Raw genomic sequence first — 23587 nt, 5'->3', positions numbered from 1 at the left:
CTCTTAGAACAGCCAATCAAATCTGCCCCTGACTTATGACATCCTACAGTTCAGAGAATCACTGGAAATCTGAAGCTCAAGTCCTCCTTCTCTGAACAGTTTGAATTTTACAGTGCAAGGTACAAGCAGGGTCTCAAAGAGAGAAGTGTTTCACAGGGAGATACAACGATGGCACCACTGTACGCTATTCTTGTGTTTATCAGCGAAGTGTGTAAGTCTATTATTTTTATTCACTAATTGGCCAAAGTAACTTTGCGCAAGAAGTATTTTGAGAGTATTTGTACAGAGATTGATGGGGGGTTGTTTTTCTACTATTGTCAGTTGAAATATTGCTACTTGTTTTATTCCAGATGGAGAACTAAACATTAAGATGGATGTAATTCAGCCAAACGCACTGGTGACAGCTCAGCGTGGAGACACTGTGACTCTACCATGTTTCTACAATCAGGAACTTATCACCTATGCCAGCTGGTTTAAGCAACGCCTTGGACAGAAGCCTCAGATTGTAGCCCTGTCATTGAACTATCAATCAGGTGCTATATTTTTCAATGAGTTTGGAAACATCACACGTTTCAGTGCTAACACAAGAGAGGGGATCTTTAACCTGACTATCTCACAAGTAGAGCCGTCTGATTCAGCAACATACTACTGTGCTATTATACACTACAATGAGGTCATCTTTGGAAATGGAACTACTTTCATGTTGACAGGTAAATATGAAATGGATTCCTTTTTCCGTAGCTTAATTTGTAATTGTAATTTGTCATTCTGTAGCAAAAGTTCATGCTAAGGGTATATTTACTCGTAGACTGGTACAGAAAACAAAGTACTGATTCAATTTATGAAACAAAAAACTCTAGAAAAACATTGTCCCAGAAATGTTATTTAAAAGATACCTTTAAATCTTTACAATAACCTGAATATTTATGACCTCATTGCTCAAATTTTTTGTGATGATTTATTCAAAAACAGATCTGCTATTTGATAAATGCATCACTGTGAAAAAAGTGAACAAAAAAAAGACATTTGAATAAACAATATTCTATCATGTTGTCAACACTCACATTCTGTGGAGCTGTCAATCTATGCTCAATCTAAGAGCATATCTCATTGCATTATCACGATAGTAATTTTTGAAGGTCCGATATACTCTTGAAAATACATTAATGTCACAAAGAAGTTTCAGAAAATGTAATTTAAATCGCGTTCTATAGATAGTACTGATTTTGTTTATTTTATGAAGCTTTAGTATGAGTAGTTTGCCATTAAACTATTTCCGCTCTGGTAGAAAACATACTGATTTACAAATTAATGATTTCATTTTAATCAAATTATTTGAGTTTAAAGTTTCTAGTCCAGTAAAATATATATACTTAACATATACTTGTTTGCCTAATTAGATTCTAAGACAATTCACCTGATGCGTTTTCGTTACTAATGGTAAAGAGTGGGGCATACATTTCATTTGCATCTTCTCTCTAAGAAGAGATGTGTCATTTTTAACACATGTTGTGTAGACACACATTTCGAGAGTGTGTTCAGGGACAGCACATGTTGTGTTGATTTTAACACAGTAAATGTGTACATTTAGAAGAGGCAAAAAGTACATCCTTATTATGATGTAATATAGAGAAATGTATGATGCTGCTATAGGTTTATCTCATTTGTTTAAGGATGGTCACTGGTACATAATACAGAAACCAATAATAATTACACACTGTCATATAAAAACAATCCGCTTTCCTGTATAATTGTTTTGGAAGTGGAACTGAGAATAATTTGTGGACTCATCTTCAGCTATTGGTATAACGTACAAATAAAACTTATGTATTAACCTTTTCCAGTGCCAGAGTCCCAGAGCAGGACAGTAGTTCTCCAGCAGCCCGAGTCTGAGTCAGTGCAGCCAGGAGACTCTGTGCCTGACTCTGTGCAGTGTACAGTGCACACTGAGACCTGTGCAGGAGAACACAGTGTGTACTGGTTCAGACAGGCCTCAGGAGAGTCCCCTCCAGGAATCATTCACACCCATGGACACAGGAGTGATGAGTGCCAGAGGAGCTCTGGGACTGTGTCTCCCACACAGAGCTGTGTCTACAACTTCCCCAAGAGGAACCTCAGCCGCTCTGATGCTGGGACTTACTACTGTGCTGTGGCCACCTGTGGGGAGATCCTGTTTGGGAACGGGACCAAGCTGCATGTTGAGGGTAAGCAAAAATGTGATCACATGGTGGTAGCATCATCTTGGTGTATTCAGTTATTAAAATACATATATTTATTCTGTCAGGGCTAGGGCTGAAGCTTTAATTACATCCAATAAAACATATGGATTTCATCTGACATTAGACAATCATTCTGTAACATTTACTTTTATTCATTTTTAGTTTGTAAGATGTAAATTGTTTGATATCCGTCCTTGGGATTTTCATGTAGATCAGTTATTTAGAATGGTTATTACGGTCAGTGTCTCACTGAATTATGCTCTTATTAATATTACTGATGGTGCTATGCTAAATTTAGCTTTTAAAATTCCAGAAAACCAACAACTTCCTCTTTATTGCTTGGCGGGAACTTTGGCGTTGAGTGTGATCCTGAATGTTGTCCTCGCTGTGAACAGGAGCAAAAGCAATGAGAATTCCAGAGGTAAGAGACCAAGTGATCAATGTCTGGTTTATGAGGTGGGTATTTTCTTACAACTTAGATATTACATGTAAAAACAAATCAATTCTCAATTGAATTTATTGAACTTTTAGCTTCTGATATTAGCCCCAATATCATACTTTGGTTCTATTGTTGATGTATTTGTGTTTGCCATCAAACTGGCACAGAATAAATTTAATATACTACATATGGCAGACAGCTGTGATGAGACAGTCTCTCGATTATGAAAATAAAATTGCTGTTGGGCAAAAGCCATGAAAGGCAATAAAAGTATAGAATTAGCAGAATTGTCTGGCCTTCATACAGATTTAAATATATCTCCAGTGAAGCCTGCACAAATTCCCTGGTGATTATGTAACAATTTTTCTTCTCAGAAGTACTTCTCATTGGAGTTGTAACTCACCGTCCAACTGCAGTGTAGATAATCGGCCGTACAACAGAAATCACAGCATGAATTGATCCACCAGTGGTTGATACAGCCATTTTCATTTTCTCAAACAGGGGCTGTATCAAACCTCCAAACGTTCAGAGAAGACTCGTCAAGTGCACAGGTACAAGTATTATATTGTGATTTAATGAAAAAGAAAATGAAGACAATTTCTGTGGTGAATATCCTGGTAAAATGATAATCAGAATGAGGAATATTCATATGTGCTGTGTGATGCTTTTCCTTTCAGTGTCAAGATGAAACAATGAATTACGCAGCTTTGTCTTTCACCAAGAAACCCAAAGTGAGGAGGAATAAGAGGGAAGTGCCGGGAGAAACTGTTTACTCTGATATGAGATTTACACACCACAAGTGAAGCTTTCCATAATAAATCTTCATCACAGGAATGATCATAATGTATCAAACATTTCTTCACTAGCATTGGGAACATTATATGTGGCTGTAAATGACACTGACCTCTAAGATTAGCCTTTTCTTTGTGCTGTGCTTCTTCTTAAATTCTGCTGTTGTTCAAATAAAGTAAAACTTCAAAACGTATACACTGGTGTGACCAACTGACTTCAATCTTTAACCCTTGTGTAGTCTGTATTCTGTATTCTGTACACTCAAAAATGACCGGCCTTCACTAAACCCAAAAATTAACCCCAGCTTAATTTAATTTTAAATCCTAAATTTATTTTCCATGAAGAAACAACCTGTCACTCATCAGAAACTTTGTCATCAAATTTCAAGTTGAAAAAAGATCATAGGGAGTGGCGGGTCATTTTTTTAACCTTAAGACAACACGTGGGTTAAGGCTGTTAACCCAAATGACTTCAGCAAATGTATGGAGCTGTATAAATTGTTACTGTGTACATATGTAAAATTATGTAGTCATTCTGGGTAAAAGTGCCTGCCATATAGGAGTTATGGGATATCCAACAGAGATGGGAGAGTGAAACTGTGAAACAAGTCCTCATAAGTCTGTTGCTTTATTGCTTAACTTTGACTATGAGTGTGATAGTAAATAGTATCATAGTTTGCACACGAACAAGATAAAAGGATGTGAGAACTGCAAGGGTAAGAGGCATGTGTTGTTTTTTCCACAGCTTATTTAACTGTTAATAAACAATTTATTAGGTGAATATTGTCTGGTATCATATATTTATCTTCATAACATTGCACACTAGTACTCCTTGCACTTGCATTTACACAGAAAATCAGGTCAATTGGTGTTGTTCCAAAACTGAGCTGCAGAAGCAGTCTTTATGAATGATTACTATATAAATGGACAGATGAAAAACATGCAAACCTCAAACTCAAAATCTGTTTCCTAGTCAGGGATATTTTCTCCACATGAAGTAGGCCTGTAGAGATATGTCTGCACATCCATACCAGGGGTGGATCTGCGATACCTACTGATATGCCACTGCTCAGCCAGGGAAAAGATGACTGACAATGTGAATTTTGGTTTCTGAAGGCTAGGCCTCTTGATAGCAGAGCCATCCGTGTACCTTCAATAACCAGGCTCTTCCTGTATGCACAGCGACAGCCATCTTGTGTTCTCAGTTATTGTGGCTGCGTTGTACGATTTAGAAGAACTGGCGCACTTTCTGACAGAATGACTCTGGCAGATTCCTTCCTGTGTACTGAGACGGAGCAAAAACTCTCACATGTTCATGCACTTCCTGCTCAGAGGCCTGTCAGGTGTTCACAGGGACCTATAGTCTAGAGATCAAGGAGAGTCATACCCTCACCCAGGCTGGTCTTTGTGCTGTAAATTATTTAGTTTAGCTGAACAGGGTTATAGGGCCCTTTGACGTATCTGTGCAAAATGACTATATTATATTATATTATATTATATAGTATATTATCCCACACCACATTGAATCAAGGAGATCACACAGAAGTTGGCCAACCCTGGAATTCATGTGATTATAAGCTAAAATCAATTTCCACAAACTTTTGAATGCACTCTTGATTTAACTTTAAATTTTTCATGAATACAGCCTCACTCACATTACAGTCAGCTGGCAATTCTCTATGTGTGACTAATCTGCTCCCACCTCAGGGTACAATACAAGCACAAATTCATGCTAAATAAATAATGATAATGAATCTATCTGGAGTAGAGGCGTTTTCCATGAAAACCTTGTGCTGTTTCCCCCTTCTCATGGCCTCAATGCACATGTTATTATCAGAACATTTCCCGCAGAAACATGCACATTTTGGGGCTTTTAGAAAGCTCTGGGGAAAAATCAGACTTTTTGAAAGTCTGTCGAGTGGTGGTAGATGCATGTATTCAATATCACATGGACAGATACCTTTGGCTGATATGTTGCCAGTGCGGAGATGTTTGCGCTGCTATTTGTTGTTGAAAGATTTTGCATACGGCTCATTTCTTTACTGGTGAAATGTGTTTGTCCGTTTCAGACAGTTCTGTTGTGGTAACAGGGGAGGTTCACTTATTTTCCACTCACAGCGTCTCACAGAGCAGAGCTACACAGGAAGACTGACCTGCCGCACAGAGCTGTATCACCCCTCCGTCTCGCAGAACTGAAACCACACTGACGCTTCGATCAAATTCACCCACCTCATGCCTCAGACCGCCTTTCCTTTACAACAGACCAGAAAAGAGAGGCTTAGAAGGCGATGCCTTTCAACATAAAAATAGTACAAGTCTGTTTCCAAAGAGAAATAGTTTTTCAGCTTGTGCGCAAATTCTTCTGTGATTTTGTCTGAAGTTTGCCCTGACTCCACGGTCATTGGCGAAAAGAAAACCTATGTACTCTGCCTTCGTGCTTTGCACAGCATGCAACCCTTTGATGCATTAGCTGGTACCTCCCCCTGCCTTTCTCTCTCTCACACACCTCTCATTCGCTCTCTCTCTCCATCTCTCTCTCTCTGTCTCTCTCTTTCTTGTGCTTTTCTCTTGCGGTACTTCAGAGAGGTCAAATCTATGTTTGCTCTTATGAGAATCAGTGAATACATGCAATTTATTTTGAAGAATACATATCTCAGCAGGTCATATCAGAAGCCTGTAACATTTTCCACAAGGAGTTGGAAACCCTTCCAATCATTCTGTGCTTGCAGCCATTTTGTTGTTCCTCAGAAAGCTGAGAACACCATTTGACATGATTCTACAATAGGCTGTTTAATAATTTTACTAATACAAACATTTTAATAATAATAATAATATTAATAATAATAATAACAATAATAATAAGCATCATAATCATAATAATCATAATAACAATACATTGTATTCATATAGGGCTCTTCCAGAGCCCAAGGTCACTACTACAAATCAAACTGCAAGACCAGTACATACAGGCAAACAGACACAAAGGAAGCTGAAACGGAGGGGACAGCACACAAACAAGGCAAAAGTGGCCATAGTCTCTGTTTCCCTGATGTGCATTGGGAGGGCGGTCCACAGGCTGGGAGGAGCCACAGAGAAAGTTCTGTTTCTGAGTTTGAGAGGGGACTTCCAGCGCCTGTGAATGAGGGTGCAAGAGTGCACCCAGCTAGCAGGTCAGTTGGGAGGGACCAGTTGTGAATGAAATATGAAAGCAACAGAATTTGGAAGTTTACTGTATTCGTGGCATGATGGGGAGCCATAGGTGGGTATGGTGTGATTCCAGGATCTAGTGTGGGTTCGCATTGTGGCAGCAGAGTTTTGGGCATGGTGGGGTTTTGGTCAGTAGGGTGTAAAGGCAGGTGATAGAGTAATGAATTGAAGAAGTCAGGGCAGAAGGCAATGAAGGCATGAATGAGGCATTCAACAGTGGAGGTGGACAGTGAGGGACAAAGGCAATATTTCTAAGGTGACAAAATTATGTTTTGACCAGATCATTAAGATCGGGTTGAAGAGACAGCAGAGTATGGACTGCATTTGAGGCTTGAATAGTGAAACCATGAATATCTAATGTAAAGAGGTTGAGTTTGGATAACTGGAGATTATTTGCAATGAGTAGAATTTCTGTTTCATCACTATTTAATTTTTCATGTCATCGACGTTAAGACTTACCATTCAAAGACTCTTCTTTAAAATAATTTTATCTTGATTGACCTCGAGGGGCAGTTCTGGCCATCGTATCACATGATGAACAGCTGAAGTAAATCAAATACACTCAACCTTTCATCAGTCCAGGACTTGGAGAACAACCAAAAAAACAGAATGAGGAAATCATAACCAAAAATATCCACAGGCCAAAACACCACGACAAACTAACTCTCAAACCGAAAAGAAACCAATTAAAGGCCCCTTTTCAGGCCCAGTGATTAGACAATGGGTATCAGCTGACCCCCCTCACAATGAGCCACATCTTCCACCCTGCCTGTGAGTGGGGCTGGTGCAGTCCGTGGTCTGTCCGTGGTTCTGTCTGTGGTTATGCAGCTCCTCCAGGATGCTGGGAGACCTGGGTGCTGAAGGGACAGCAAACCACAACCAGCTGATACCATTTTAAAACAGTGCTGATTGCAGTTATACTGGAGGTTTGAAAAAGTGTGATGATGTATGAGTCCTTTCGGTTAGACAGTCTACATTGCAATGGTATTATATTTTGGTTTTATAAATTTGTGTTGTACTAAATGTAGTTCTGATATGGTTCAAGATTAGAGTGGAACTGTGACAGGATGTAGATTCCACAACGCTGTCCAATGTTCTGAATTTAATAGCATTACCACTGGGCTATATCTTAGGGTAATTTCAGAAGAAATACCAAAAATGCCTCCTATATGACTAAAAAAATTAAAAAATAGAATTGAATTAAAAATAAGTCATAAGTTTCAGCCCTTCTGCTATCAATGGATTGTTTGTAAAAAAAAAAATTATTTGAGATTGGGCTAGAAGAAACACTGTAATACTTAAGAACCTTGTAAAATATGTTTTATTTGTGCAATCTGTATGACATGATGTTAAGGTACCATAACATATTAAAATACTTCTGATACACTGGTATTAATTAATCATATGCCTGCCTAACTAGTTGTCAAATATGACCTACATGCCTCTGAGCAGGAAGTGCATGAACATGTGAGAGTCTTTGCTCTGTCACAGTACACAGGAAGGAATCTGCCACTGAGTCATTCTGTCAGAAAATGCGTCCAGTTCTTCTAAACTGTACAACGCAGCCACAATAACTGAGAACACAAGATGCCTGTCGCTGTGCATACAGGAAGAGCCTGGTTATTGAAGGTGCCAGCATGAGGCCTAGCCTTCAGAAACCATGTCCAGTGGTACTAAAACAACAAGCGAGTTCCCACATTCACAGTCAAGTTTTCCCTGGCTAACAGTGGCATATTGGCAAGGATACGGCAGGTGTGAAAAAATGCTGTAAAAGAATGCTTTCAAAAATAGAAATGTGAATCGTTTATTTTTATGAATTAACAAAATGCATGAGCAGAAGAAGTGAATGAACAGAAGAAAAATCTAAATCAAATCAATATTTGGTGTGACCACCCTTTGCCTTCAAAACAGCATCAATTCTTGAAGGAGCTCGGCAGGTAGGTTGTTCCAAACATGTTGGAGAACTAGCCACAGTTCTTTTGTGGATTTAGGCAGCCTCAAATGCTTCTGTCTCTTCATATAATCTCAGACAGACTTGATGATGATGAGATCAGGGCTCTGTGGGGGCCATACCATCACTTCCAGGACTCCTTGCTCTTCTTCACGCTGAAGATAGTTCTTAATGATATTGGCTGTATGTTTGGGGTCATTGACCTGCTGCAGAATAAATTTGGGGCCAATCAGATGCCGCCCTGATGGTATTGCATGATGGATACGTATCTGCCTGTACTTCTCAGTATTGAGGAGACCATTCATTCTGACCAAATCCCCAACTACATTTGCAGAAATGCAGCCCCAAACTTGCAAGGAACCTCCACCATGTTTCGTGTACCGCTCTCCAGCCCTTCGGCAAACTTCTTTCTGCTACTGTAAGGGAGCAGGGGCGGGAGACCAAGAGCGACCAGGAAGGGATCACAAAGTTACCAACGATAAGTTGGATAACCACTAAAATAGTTGAGGAAAGAACGTAAAAAGGGAACCAAACTCCCCGACGATCTGCCAACAGAAAAACTGACCTGAGCTATACTGGTCAGGAGAAACAAAACGAGATATTTTACCGGCAGTCTTGAACAGGCTAAACATTATGCGCTGAACTCTGCCACTCGCTCTTCAGAACAAACTAGGTCCCTAAGCTTCTCTATTTCTAATTTCTAAATTCTAATTTCTAATTTCTAGATTCTTAACTGAATGCTTCTCAAGATGAAAAGCAATTCAGTCAAAAAACTCTCTGTCTGTCTGTCTGTCTGTCTGGCTACCTTAATACCTTACCGGCTCTGTGTACGTGTCAAAGTGAAACACCAAATCTCAGAGCAGTGCCAGGAAGAGACTCAAATAGCTCTCCAACCAGATGATGGCAATCGGCCATGATTACACGTGCATTCCACATGAGGGAGGCAAATTCCCCTGCTGAGCAAAGCCGGCAAGCCCCTAGAGGTCTAGAGCGGTAAATACAGGAATTTCCAGAAGTCTACAGGGGAAACCATGACAGCTACAGCCAAATATTTCAAATTTTCTGCACCCCAGTTCTTGTGTTTTTGTACATACTTGAGTCGCTTGGCCTTGTTTCCACGTCGGAGGTATCTGTTTTTGGCTGCACTTCTTCCATGAAAATCACTTCTGACCAGACTTCTCCACACAGTAGATGGGTGTACCTGGGTCCCACTGGTTTCTGCCAATTCTGAGCTGATGGCACTGCTGGACATCTTCCAATTCCAAATGCGTCTTTCATCATCTTTCGTTTCCTTGGCCGACCACTGCGTCTACGGTCCTCAGCATTTCCCATTTTCTTTGCGCTTCTTCAACAGAGCTTCGACAGCACATCTGCCTTGAAATTTCTGCCTGGGAGAGACCTCGTTGATGCAGTATAACTACCTTGTGTGCTCAGTCTTGCTTCTGACATTAAACTGTCTTCAGCAACCTCACCTTGGAAGCAGAGTTTGGCTGTTCCTCACCCAGTTTTAACCCTCCTACACAGATGTTTCTATTTCAGTTAATGATTGTGTTTCAACCTACATATTGAATTGATGATCATTAGCTCCTGTTTGGTATAATTGGTTAATCACACACCTGATTATATGCCTACAAAATCTTTGTGTAAGTGTACCTCGAAGAATTGATGCTGCTTTGAGGGCAAAGGGTGGTCACACCGAATATTGATTTGATTTAAATTTTTCTTCTGTTCTTGCATTTCCACAGTGCTATATATGATACCAAACAATAATGAATGTAAATAGTTAGTTAATGGTTAAATAAGCTGTAGAAAAACACAGCACGACATATGAACATTAGGCCCCTTACCCTTCTCACAGCTATTTCTCTTGTTCAGGTCGCAAACTATGATACTATTTACAATCACACTCAAAGTCAAAGTTACCGCCAAATAATAAAGTAACAGACTAATGAGAACTTGTTGTGCAGTCCTAATATTTCACTTTTCCTAATGTTTTCCCATTTCTGTTGAACATTACTGCCATGTGGCAGGCACGTTTACCCAGAATGACTCAGCTACAGTACATCATTTTACATATGTATACACTTCCAGTTTATACAGAAATTTGCTGAAGTCATTTGGGTTAACAGCCTTGAAAGATATTGTGAAGCCAGTCAGTCACACCACTGTTTTGAAGTTTTACTTTATTTGAACAACAGCAGAATTTAAGAAGAAGCACAGCACTAAGAAAAGGCTAGTCTTATAGGTCAGTGTCATTTACAGCCACATATAATGTTCACAATGCGAGTGTGTAGTGACGGGGACTGGCGGAGAACCAGGAGCGACTAAGGATAATACCGTTTAAGCGGACACGCTAACATGTTCACCACAAAATCCCGGGAGATAAGGGAACAGGGAGAAAACAAATACAGAGGGAGACCTCGCCTGGAACAGGAAGGGGAACAGAACCGAACCCGGAGACAAACTCCGACCAAACCAGGTCCAAGCCCAAAACGGCTATTAGTAAATAAAAGCGACCCTTGAAAAACAGGGCGAACAACCCTACGAGCACTGAAACCCCAGACTGGGGATCAAAATAAAAGTACAACCTCGTACAAAACACTAGGCATGCAAAAAATAAAAGAACCTTGAGACAGCCTCAGGAAAAACACAAACCAAAATACAATACAACGTCTCTCACCCAAAAGCTCACACGAGTTGAAAAAAAAAGAACCTTTAGGAAGGCGTCAGAAGTGCACACAGCACTAACAATCTGATCACCTTCCTTACCTTTTTTTTTTTAAGGGAGACAGAAACCCGAACCAGCACGATACCTGACTCACAAAACCTGAGTCTACCGCGAACTTTACCAGCTTGGTGCAAGGGCGAACGGTTGACACCAAAGCGCCGACAGACTGCCAGCGAGTGCTTTAAATACCCTCAGGAGGTAGGCTCCCCTGGCACTAATGAGGGCCAGGTGAAAATAATGAACCCCTGCCCCCTGGTGGCCACAACCGGTCACTACCTCCCAACCCTGACAGGACCCCCCTACTAAGGAGCGGCCCCAGACAATCCTTCAGCCCCCCGCCTGTGAAATTTGCGGATGAGCTCTGGGTCCAAAATGTCCCTAGAGGGGACCCAAGAGCGCTCCTCGTGGCCAAAACCCTCCCAGTCAATGAGGTACTGCTTACCCCTGCCCACGCGGCGCTCAGCCAGGATGCGGCACACTGTATAGACCGGGCCCCCGTCAATGAGCCGTGGAGGTGGCGGAGGGACCTCCGCCGGGGCCCCCGCACTTATCAGCAGTGGTTTAAGGCGGGAGACGTGGAAAGTGGGGTGGATACTCATGGACCGGGGCAGTTGGACACCCACGTAGTGATTGGTAATGTGACTTTCTTGCAACAAGCTGAGGCTTCTGTCCAAGAGTTTGCTTTAACCAGCTGATGAATTTCACATCTTCTGTAGGATGGAAACATACGAGAGTCGCAGTACCTCCAAGCTCAGCTGTCACCAGCGTGTTAGGCTGAGTTATTCTCTTCCCAAGCAGACCACCTGGAATACAACACCTCACTGAACTGGGGAAAAAACTATGGAAAACTCCATGAATCTACCTATGAATACCCTATACAGTTCCTGTGTAAAATTATTTGGCCTAATGAGTAAATAAAATTATACACTTACACACTTCGCTGAAAAACACAAGAATAGCGTAGAGTTGCGTCATCGCAGTATCAGTAACTGTAAAACCCAAACTGTACAGAGAAGGAGGGCTGAAAACTTCTATTGATTCTCAGTAGGAAGTCAGAAGTCAGGGGCAGATTTGATTGGCTCTTCAGAGAAGTACTAGTGTTTAGTAGGGGAGATGTATCATGCTCCATTACATTACATTACATTATTAGCATTTAGCAGACGCTCTTATCCAGAGCGACGTACAACAAAGTGCATACCCATAACCAGGGATAAGTTCGCTGAAAGACCCTAGAGGGAAGTACAATTTCAACTGCTACCTGTACAACAAAGATAAGGACGAGGGCCTTTTTTATTTTTATTTTTTTTTGAGAACAAATAAACGAACAAACAGAGCAGAGTGACCAAAGTGAACTATCCAAACACTGCTGACCTAGCCAACTAAAAATACCGATACACAAAGCACATCACAGAGACAACAATTAAGGTTCACAGGGAGGTAGGGAGGGACAGGGAGAGGTGCTGCTTGAAGAGGTGCGTCTTCAGCTTGCGCTTGAAGGTGGGGAGAGATTCTACAGTTCTGACCTCAATGGGGAGTTTGTTCCACCACTGTGGAGCCAGAACAGACAGTAGTCGTGAGCGTGAGGTGGAGGTTCGGAGAGGGGGAGGTGCCAAGCGGCCTGTGGAGGCTGAACGAAGAGGTCTAGCAGGGGTGTAGGGTCCGATGATTTTTTGTAGATAAGCTGGGGAAGACCCTTTAACTGCTTGGAAGGCTAGCACCAATGTTTTGAATTTGATGAGAGCCATGACAGGCAGCCAGTGGAGGGAAGTAAGCAGGGGGGTGACGTGTGAGTATTTGGGAAGGTTGAAGACCAGACGAGCTGCTGCATTCTGGATGAGTTGGAGGGGTCTGATGGCGGACGCTGGGAGGCCAGCCAAGAGGGAATTGCAGTAGTCCAGGCGGGACAGAACCATCGCTTGGACCAGGAGCTGGGTCGAGTAGGGGGTGAGAAAGGGGCGGATTCTCCGTATGTTGTATAGGAAGAACCTGCAAGACCGGGTCACCGCTGCAATGTTCTCGGAAAGGGACAGTCTGCTGTCCATCACCACGCCAAGGTTCCTTGCACTGGGTGACGGCGTGAGTGTGGTATCCCCGAGGGAAATGGAGAGATCCAGATGGGGAGAGGTTTTAGCAGGGATGAATATCATTTCAGTCTTGCCTGGGTTGAGCTTTAGATGGTGGTTGTCCATCCAGCTCTGGATGTCCCTCAGGCAAGCAGAGAAACGGGCTGAAACCTGCGTTTCAGACGGCGGGAACAAGACAAAGAGTTGGGTATCGTCCGGGTAGCAGTGGTAGGATAGCCTATATGCAGTGATCACAGGGCCAAGGGAGCGAGTGTAAAGAGAAAAAAGAACTAGGACTGAGACCTGGGGAACTCCTGTGGCGAGGGGCCAAGGTGTCGATACCGAACCAGCCCAGGCAACCTGGAAGGAGCGACCAGAGAGGTAGGACTCAATCCAGTCCAGGGCTGTGCAACAGATGCCCGTTGCTGAGAGGGCAGATAGGAGGATGGAGTGATCCACAGTGTCGAAGGCAGCAGAGAGATCTAGGAGAATGAGGACAGAGGAGAGGGAGGCTGCTCGTGCGGCATGGAGTGACTCACTGACGGAGAGGAGCGCAGTCTCTGTCGAGTGGCCCGATCTGAAGCAAGACTGATGGGGGTCTAGCAGGTTGTTGTTAGAAAAGAAAGAAGAAAGTTGAGTAGAAGCGGCTCGTTCTATAGTTTTAGAAAGGAAAGGAAGAAGAGATACCGCGCGGTAGTTCTGGATGATGGAGGGATCCAGAGTAGGCTTTTTTAGCAGCGGAGTGATGTGGGCCCTCTTGGAGGATGCCGGAAAACAGCTGGAAGACAGGGAGGAGTTGACAAGGGAGGTGACAAATGGGAGAATGTCAGGTGTGATAGTTTGGAGAAGAGAAGAGGGGATAGGGTCAAGGGCACAGGTTGTAGGGCGGTGGCAGAGCAGGAGTTGAGAAACATCAGAGTCTGTAAGGGGGGAGAAAGTGGAAAAGGAAGGGATGGGCCTAGAGGGGGGGAAGGGCACAGTGAGGGGGGCGGTGGTTGTAAAGGATCTGCGGATGACTGTGACCTTCTCATCGAAGAAATCAGCAAAGTCATCAGCAGCGAAGGAGGACTGAGGAGGAGGAGGTGGTGCGTTGAGGAGAGAGGAGAAAATAGAGAAAAGTTTCCGGGGGTTAGAACCGGAGTTCTGAATTTGTGTTTGATAGTATTTTGCTTTGGCGGCAGTGACAGCGGAAGAGAATGCCGCCAGGAGAGACTGGTAAGTCGTGAGGTCTGAAGCGTCTCTGGATTTCCCCCACTGCCTCTCCGCTGCGCGGAGGCTGGCCCTGGAGGTACAGAGGCAGGCGGACAGAGAGAGTCAAAGGCGGAGGAGAGAGATGAAAGGAGAGTGGCAGATGCAGAGTTAGTGGGGAGTTTGAGGAAGGATTCGAGAGGGGTGAGTGAGGCGGTGACGGTGCTGGCAAAGGAAGAGGGTGAGAGGGAGCGGAGGTTACGGCGGGCTGAGGAAGTGTGGGTGGGAGGAGGGGGAGGAGGATGGGGAGGAAGAGGGAGGGAGAATGAGATGAAGTGGTGATCAGATGTGTGCAGAGGGGTAACCGTGAAATCGGAGCATGAGCAGTTCCTCACAAAGACAAGGTCTAGGACATTGCCCGCCTTGTGGGTTGGAGGAGAGTGTTGCAGGGAGAGGCCGAAGGAGTGGATTAGCGGTAGGAAGGCAGCAGCCTGGGAGGCTTCTAGGTGGATGTTGAAGTCTCCAAGGAGAATCAGTGGGGTGCCATCCTCAGGGAAGGAGCTGAGAAGGGTGTCTAGCTCATCAAGGAAGTTTCCCAGGGGCCCTGGAGGACGGTAGATAACTGCAATGAAAAGGTTAGTAGGGTAGGATACTGCAACAGAATGGAATTCAAAAGTGGATATGGACAGGTCAGAGAGGGGGAGAACAGAGAATTTCCGCGAGGGGGAAATTAAAAGACCAGTACCACCGCCACGGCCGGAAGGCCGGGGAGTGTGCGAGAAGGAGAAGGAGGATGAGAGGGCAGCGGGAGTGGCGGTGTTGTCAGGTGTGATCCAGGTCTCCGTGAGGGCAAGGAATTGTAGGGACTGGAGGGAGGCATACGCAGGGATGAAGTCAGCCTTCCGAGTGGCAGACTGGCAGTTCCATAGTCCCCCTGTGACAGCAAAGTCCTCACAGGGGGTCAGCGGGGGGTAGCTGAGGTTGGAGGGGTTCCGACGCCGTGGAGGCCCACGTCACAGGGGGTGTCTTCGAGGGAGAGAGCAGATTGGGATGGGGTGAAACATAACATCACAAACTGACACGCCTATTTAAATCGCCTACAATTGCTCACAAGCAATATCAAATCAAAGCTAATCTACTGATAAATTCCACAGCTATTTAAGCTATTTAAGACAAATGTTCAAACACTCTACAGGTATGCAACCAGTAGAAGTGATTAACAGGTAATAGACAAACAAACTGGCTCAAGCCCTAACCCTTGCTGTTCAAATGAGCAATTTAAAAATCAACGTTACCGCGTCTAGAGGAAAGTCCACAGCGATACTAAACACCTGGTCAGAATGATGCACTTACTCCCTGTTAGATAGGGTAGTGTGTGCTGGTGTGTGCACTGTAGTACCTGAAGCAGATCCACTCAGCACCAAACATAAAAAATTATTTACTTACATATACATAAAAATATTTATCTAAATATGTCAGTTGTCCTGACTGAAATGTGTTTAGAATGTTCGTAACTTTTACATAATACAGTAATGCTGATGTAACAATCGCTACTGGTGATGAAAGCAATGGAGTCAGAGAACACTGACTTAGAAACACATTCCAAAAAAAGAGGGTTGGATCTTCTTAAACATGAATACTTTGTTGCATCAGACATTGGTCTTTATCGATCTTTCTGAAATGCCTTGGAAAACCACGTGAGTTAAAATAAACTTCAGTCATCAGATTCAGCATATTAAGGTCTCACTAACTAATATTTCTTTTGACTAAACAAGACAGAAGTGCTCTCTATACTTCTAATGCCTTATACATGGGCCATGTTTTACAACTGTAATGTTCAATTTCTTCCATACAACACAGTGATAATGTATAATGTGTTTGCCACTGTCTGAACTCAAGATTACAGTGGATCTGTAACTTCACAGTATGTACATTCCCCTGCCCTGTCCAATGTTCTGAACTGACCAGCATCACTGCTCCACTATATCTTTGGGTAATTTATGAAGTAAAGACCACTGATTTTTTTATTGTCTCCAGATGACAGATCTTCAAATACCTGTGAAAATGCTTGAGAATGTAAAATGCTTGTGAAGTCACAGCTCCACTGTAATCTTGAGTTCACACAGTGGATGAATGCAATGTGAATGCTTTTGAAAATAAAACATTGAATTGGATTAGAAAGAAGTAGAAAAGTATAAAGCAATAAATGGATTGTTTGTAAAAATAATAATTTAAAGAATTTGGCCAAGTGCCAGAAGATATTGAAACACTTTTGGTACCTGGGTGTTTAATTAATGTATAAGCCTGGCAAACAAATAGTCAAATATTTCTTATATGATATGACTGCATATGGCTATGTAATGTCAATATGTAACCAGAAGATGGAAGTAATGTCTTGTGAATGTCTATGAAAGTTTGAACATGTAGTGCAAGGACATTTTTCCCCTGGCCATAATCTCATTGTCAATCTGGTTTAAGGCAGCAGGTTTTCTGAAAGAATTTTAGCAGGTGCTAATAAACATATGGGAGTTTTCTTAGGAATGGGTGTATACCTGTCCCATTCCACAGCAGGGGAATTCAGGCCTATGGACAGTGCAGACAGGACCAGGAGAGACCTCAGCACCCTGCTCCCCACTCAAGCCTGGACAGCTCCATGAGGACCAAGCAGGAAGCATAACATCTGTATTGGTAGCTAGACAAGCACCTGACGCCCATTTGTACCCCTTTCCTACATAAAACCCCAGGGGTTGACACGGGGTATTGAACACGGGTTCAACCCACATTTGATGCCTTCACAATGTTATGGTTGGGGGTAAGTGCCGGGTCTTTGCCATTCACACAAGACCCAGATCCGCAAGTTCACTTTTGTACACATCGCTGCTGATGGTCGTCACATTTCAATGTCATTAAAAGCAAATATATTCAGCATGCTTGAGATCCATGTCATCCTGCTAATACAGCTAGTTTGGTAGCCAGCTGGTTAGCAAATATGATGTTGTATGCCATTATGCTGGCTACACTCAGTATTTTACCTCTTGAATCAATGAGTCCAGATTTCGCAATTTGTTGCAAATGTTTTTCTCTCCCAAAAGTTTAAAGTAGCATATGACTGATTATATAATATTAATGGTGTAAGGCTAAATTTTCTTAATTGATTCTTAATTGACAATGTGTGTTAGCATGAAGACAATCACCTGGTTAAAAATAACCTTTTATTATTAATCCTCATTACTATTGGACCCCTTTCGGAATTAAGTGCTTTCTCAGAGACTTTCTCTGTCTCTCTCCCAGCAGACAGACAGCCATTGACCTTAATGTCTCTGCTTCTTCTGGAAGCGGGTAGTAATCAGATTCCGGTCTTACAGCAAGGTCAACTAGGGGTATTCAGAAGACAAAATACTGATAAATGTTAGTGGCCAGCTTCATGTCTTTTTGTTCTGGTAAAGCCCCCCCTTCTGGAAAAGTGTGTATAAGTGTCTTACTATGTCTGATTCAAATCAGAAAACCGGTAAGCGTCCTCACTTTCTGTCATTTCTTTGGAAATAAATACGAAAGTTAACTCAAGTATAGCTATAGTTGTTTGGGAAATGTTAAAAAGGGCATTTTTCCCTGACAACGGTTACATACAGTAGGGTTTGAGGTGTAGTTTCTAATGTGTGATGCAAATTATTGCAAACTTTCCTTATGATTGCAGTTTGTGTATTATTACATAACACATATAATCAAAATGTGAATAGTGACGAGGGACATGTGACCTCCGAATGTTCAGAGAATCAGAGGAATATTTTCAGCTCAAGTCCTCCTTCTCTGTACAGTTTGGCTTTTCGAGGACAGGAGAGTCTCAAGAAGCAAGTACAGATACTGCGATGGCGCCACTCTACACTATTCTTGTGTTTTTCAGTGACGTGTGTGAGTGCATAATTGTTATTTACTTATAAGCCCAAATTATTTTACACAAGGACAGTATAGGGGTATTTATATGTAGATTCATGGGTTTTGTCCATAGTTTTTTCCCCAGTTCAGTTGAACAACTGCTTTCTGTAGTATTCCGGGTGGTCTGCTTGGGAGGAGTACACACTGATGACAGCTGAGCTTGGAGGTACGGTGACTCTCGTATGTTTCCATCCTACAGAAGATGTGATATTCATCAGCTGGTTAAAGCAACCTCTTAGACAGAAGCCTCAGCTTGTAGAAACAAATGACATATATAACAGATGTTATATTCTTAAATTAGTTTAAAAACAGCAGATGTAACAAAGGTATCAGACATTTTTCAGAACATGCCTCCCCCTCGTGGACAGTGAAGCCTCAGACTCACAGCACCCTGGCACAGCTTCCTTCCCCCACCCACCACAACTCTGCTCACGTTTCCTCTTCTTCTTTAGTTGCACTGAGAGTGTTGATTATTCGGACATTCGTAACCCAATGATTTGCCTCTTAGAACAGCCAATCAAATCTGCCCCTGACTTGTGACATCCTACTGTTCAGAGAATCACTGGAAATCCTTAAGCTCAAGTCCTCCTTCTCTGAACAGTTTGAGTTTTACAGTGCAGGGTACAAGCAGGGTCTCAAGGAGAGAAGTGTTTCACAGGGAGATACAACGATGGCACCACTGTATGCTCTTCTTGTGTTTATCAGCAAAGTGTGTAAGTCTATTATTTTTATTCACTAATTGGCCAAAGTAACTTTGCGCAAGAAGTATTTTGAGGTATTTCAGATTGATGGGGGGTGGGGAGTTCCTTTGTATTTCTACTGTTATCAGTTGAAATATTGCTTCTTGTTTTATTCCAGATGGAGAACAAAACATTAAGATGGATGTAGTTCAGCCAATCGCACTGGTGACAGCTCAGCGTGGAGACACTGTGACTCTACCATGTTTCCACTCTCATGCCTTTATCACCTGTGTCAGCTGGTTTAAGCAACGCCTTGGACAGAAGCCTCAGCTTGTAGCCCTGTCATTGAAACATCGATCAGGTGCTGTATTTTTGAATGAGTTTGGAAACATCATACGTTTCAGTGCTAACACAACAGAGGGGATCTTTAACCTGACTATCTCACAAGTAGAGCCGTCTGATTCAGCAACATACTACTGTGCTATTATACACTACAATGAGGTCACCTTTGGAAATGGAACTACTTTAATGTTGACAGGTAAATATGAAATGTATTCCTTTTTCTGTAGCTTAATTTGTAATTGTAATTTGTCATTCTGTAGCATACGTTCATGCTAAGGGTATCTTTACTCAAAAACATTGTCCCAGAAATGCTATTTCAAAGATACCTTTAAATCTGATCCTTACAATAACCTGAATATTTATGACCTCATTGTTTTTGGTGATGATTTATTCAAAAACAGATCTGCTATTTGATAAATCCACCGCTGTGAAAAAAAGTTAAGAAAAAAAAACATTAGAATAAACAATATTTTATCAAGTTGTCAACACTCACATTCTGTGGAATGTGAAATCTAAGAGCATATCTCATTGCATTGTTACTATAGTTATTTGTGAAGGTCCAATATACTTATGAAGCTTCAGTATGAGTAGTTTGCCATCAAATTAACTATTTCTGCTCTGGTAGAAAACATACTGATTTATAAATTAATGATTTCATTTAAATTAAATTAATTATTTGAATTTAATACAATGGTTCTCGTAAAATACATATACTTGACATATACTTGTTTGCCTAATTAGATTCTAAGAGAATTCACCTAATGCTTTTACAAAAAAAAATTTCTAATGCCTAATGGTAAAGAGTGGGGCATACATTTCATTTGCATCTTCTCTCTAAGAAGAGATGTGTCATTTTTAACACATGTTGTGTAGACACACATTTCGAGAGTGTGTTCAGGGTATGACACAGTAAATGTGTAAGCCATTCATTTGAATGCACTCAACGACTGCAATTGGGCAACACAAAAGAATGTTGTTTTTTTATGTTTTTTGTTTTTTAAATTGGAAAATATACATTTCAGCTCATTAAATGCAAATGCACATAAATTACTCGCATTTAAATACAAACGTTTTAAAGGGTTTTGGGTGGCCGAAACGTAAACATGTACACTGATTCTAGAGTATCTTGCGCATTGTGTGTCTGAATGTTCAGAATGAACACAACCTGTGTCAAAACACTCTTGATACGCCATATGTGTAGAAACAGTGACACGTCTTCTTTGAGTGTTCCATCCTTGTAATTTCCCCCTCAACCATACCTTTACCGTCTCATTTTTGCATGACTTATTCTTACCGTTTGAACAAAAAACTATATCAAAAAACAAGCCTGAATAAGTACATTTAGAAGAGGCAAAAAGCACATCCTTATTATGATGTAATGTACAGAAATGTAGAATGCTGCTATAGGTTTTTCTCATTTGTTTAAGGAAGCTCACTGGTACATAATACTGAAACCAATAATAATTACACACTGTCATAAAAAAACACTTCTCTTTACTGTATAATTGTTTCGCAAGTGTAACTGAGAATATTTGGTGGAATCAGCTTAAGCTATTGGTATAATCTACAAATAAAGCTAATTTATATCTTATATGTATTAACCTTTTCCAGGGCCAGAGTCCCAGAACAGGACAGTAGTTCTCCAGCAGCTCGAGTCTGAGTCAGTGCAGCCAGGAGACTCTGTGACTCTGCAGTGTACAGTGCACACTGAGACCTGTGCAGGAGAACACAGTGTGTACTGGTTCAGACAGGCCTCAGGAGAGTCCCCTCCAGGAATCATTCACACCCATGGACACAGGAGTGATGAGTGCCAGAGGAGCTCTGGGACTGTGTCTCCCACACAGAGCTGTGTCTACAACTTCCCCAAGAGGAACCTCAGCCGCTCTGATGCTGGGACTTATTACTGTGCTGTGGCCACCTGTGGGGAGATCCTGTTTGGGAACGGGACCAAGCTACATGTTGAGGGTAAGCTCATTTCAATGTTTTTATGGTATAATACCACACTTATAGTATAGATTCTCATTTGAAATGTCAAACTATAATCAACACATATTTTTATTTTAATGCATTTTTAATTTCATTAAATCTTCTACTTCATTCTTTTATTTCAGGTTGTGATTTATCCAGGCTCGTCTGGCTCTCGATCATAAGGACTGGAGTTCTGTGTTGCATCTTGCCCACATTTGTCCTGATCTATTGCAAAAGGACATAAATAATAAAGTTACTATGGGGTGTAATATTAAATCAGCCACTGAGTAATACTCATAATAATATTTCCATCTTCCTATTGTTCCTTCTTCTTCTTCTTCTTCTTATTATTATTATTATTATTATTATTATTATTACAAAAACTTACAATTGTGAAATATACAGTTGTGTCTTTCTAAACACGTGTAATGGCTGTATCACTATAAAGTTTACTTATAACAAAATCTATATGCTGTAGAATAAATACCAGTTGTTTTAATTTACAGCTTATTAAATCAAAGACAAAAATGCAATGCAAATGCTAAATAAGTCATTAATTTAATCAAATAAAATGCATTTTGTACGTTTAGTTTGTCTGTCTGATTGAGTTTTAATTATTACATTCATGGTGTATATGAGTTAAATGAGTATTCCCAATTGTTTTTGACACTTTAGAACATAACATTTGAGACCTGTCAGAGAAACTATTTTTAAGCACCGTATTTCATTTTTTTTTGGGGGGGGGGGGTATAACACAAGTGTCCTGGATGAATAAAACATTCACTGAAAATATTTTCACAAATGTTATTTATTCTGTCAGGAGTGTAGGCTTCAGTATTGTACAATATATTGTTCTTGAGATTAAGAGACATGCTGTATATCCTCTACAGAGGACAAACATGAATTACTAGGCAATAGGAGGATACTGGATTTTCAAAATGTTCAAGAGACACTTGAAATCCAAACCTAAAAACGTTGTATGGCGAGGATACTATTGAGCAGAGAACAGTGGACAGCACAGTGGCATTGTCAAATTGTGATGAATAGCTCTACTGAAAACTTGAGTAAGCCATAACAGAATAACATTCGCAAAATGGTAAACACGGGCATTATATAATCACTGTGTATTCAGGATGGACGTGAGCCTTAAAGCCCAGTCTCCACCCAACAGCCAAGACGAGACGAGACTTAGCATCTTTAGAAGAAAGTTTTATCTGCGTGAACTGTCTGATTTTAGAACTTCGGCTCTCGGCGGCAGGCTTTTCGAAAACTGAGCTTGTTAAGTCTTAAGCTTGGAGTTTTAGAACAATTATTGATTTAAGGTTACAGTTAATTTGGGCCGTTATGGAAACAGTCGTTTATTTGTTTACTCGGCGCTTTGGTGTGGCCAAGTCCATACTCGCGGACGTTTTGAGATTTAAACACGGACGTTCCGGACGTGGCGGCAGGGATGGTGCAGTGGGTAGCACTGCCGCCTCACAGCAAGGAGGTCCTGGGTTCAAATCCCCGTCGGCCGGGGCCTCTCTGTGCAAAGTTTGCATGTTCTCCCCGTGTCTGCGTGGGTTTCCTCCGGGTACTCCGGTTTCCTCCCACAGTCCAAAGACATGCAGGATAGGCTGATTGGAGAGTCTAAATTGCCTGTAGGTATGAGTGTGTGAGTGAATGGTGTGTGTGCCCTGTGATGGACTGGCGATCTGTCCAGGGTGTATTCCTGCCTTTCGCCCAATGTATGCTGGGATAGGCTCCAGCCCCCAGCCAGACGTTCTCTCGTCTCGTCTCGTCTCGGCTGTTTGGTAGATGAATATGGCCCATCTACCAGACAGAACAGAGTGCTGTCTTGTTTAGTCAAAACACAAGTGAGTGAAATACTCAAGTGTTTACAGTATCTCTTATCTGAATGCTGAATCTGATCATTACAATTTTGTAGTTCAAGCCAAGTGGTTTCCATGGCAATTCAGAATGCTTGACACACATGGACGGTACAGATTTAGCAGGATTTAATGTTTAATGAGATTTAAATATGCCACTACTAATTCAATATAACATGTGATTTGCTTAGGATAAGCAAACCAATGAAA

The 23587-nt window shown here is 41.7% G+C and overlaps 1 protein-coding gene and 1 gene segment (V, D, J or C); both read left to right on the top strand.

Moving 5' to 3' along the window:
• Positions 1-370: 370 nt before the first annotated feature.
• On the top strand, positions 371-12030 carry LOC133123546 (uncharacterized). The gene is made up of 4 exons (XM_061234018.1): positions 371-737; positions 1872-2204; positions 2615-2675; positions 11718-12030. Exons 1-4 carry the CDS (start codon positions 371-373, stop codon positions 12028-12030), a joined length of 1074 nt encoding a protein of 357 aa, XP_061090002.1.
• Positions 12031-19630: 7600 nt separating this feature from the next.
• LOC133123754 (Ig kappa chain V region K29-213-like) lies at positions 19631-21770 on the top strand. The segment is given in 3 exon segments: positions 19631-19737; positions 21153-21506; positions 21653-21770. Coding segments are annotated over 3 exon segments (465 nt in total).
• The last annotated feature ends 1817 nt before the right edge of the window (positions 21771-23587 follow it).

The sequence above is a fragment of the Conger conger genome, chromosome 3 (assembly GCF_963514075.1).
Source record: "Conger conger chromosome 3, fConCon1.1, whole genome shotgun sequence".
In the NCBI taxonomy this organism is placed as follows: Eukaryota; Metazoa; Chordata; class Actinopteri; order Anguilliformes; family Congridae; genus Conger; species Conger conger.
The sequence above is the reverse complement of the archived record's forward strand: the minus strand, read 5'-3'. Positions and strand labels throughout refer to the sequence as shown.

Coding starts and splice junctions, on each gene's coding strand:
- LOC133123546 (XM_061234018.1), top strand. CDS start 371: ATGGATGTAATTCAGCCAAACGCACTGGTGACAGCTCAGCGTGGAGAC. Junction 2,205..2,614: donor GACCAAGCTGCATGTTGAGG/GTAAGCAAAAAT, acceptor CGCTGTGAACAG/GAGCAAAAGCAATGAGAATT. Junction 2,676..11,717: donor ATCAATGTCTGGTTTATGAG/GTGGGTATTTTC, acceptor AAATGTCCCTAG/AGGGGACCCAAGAGCGCTCC.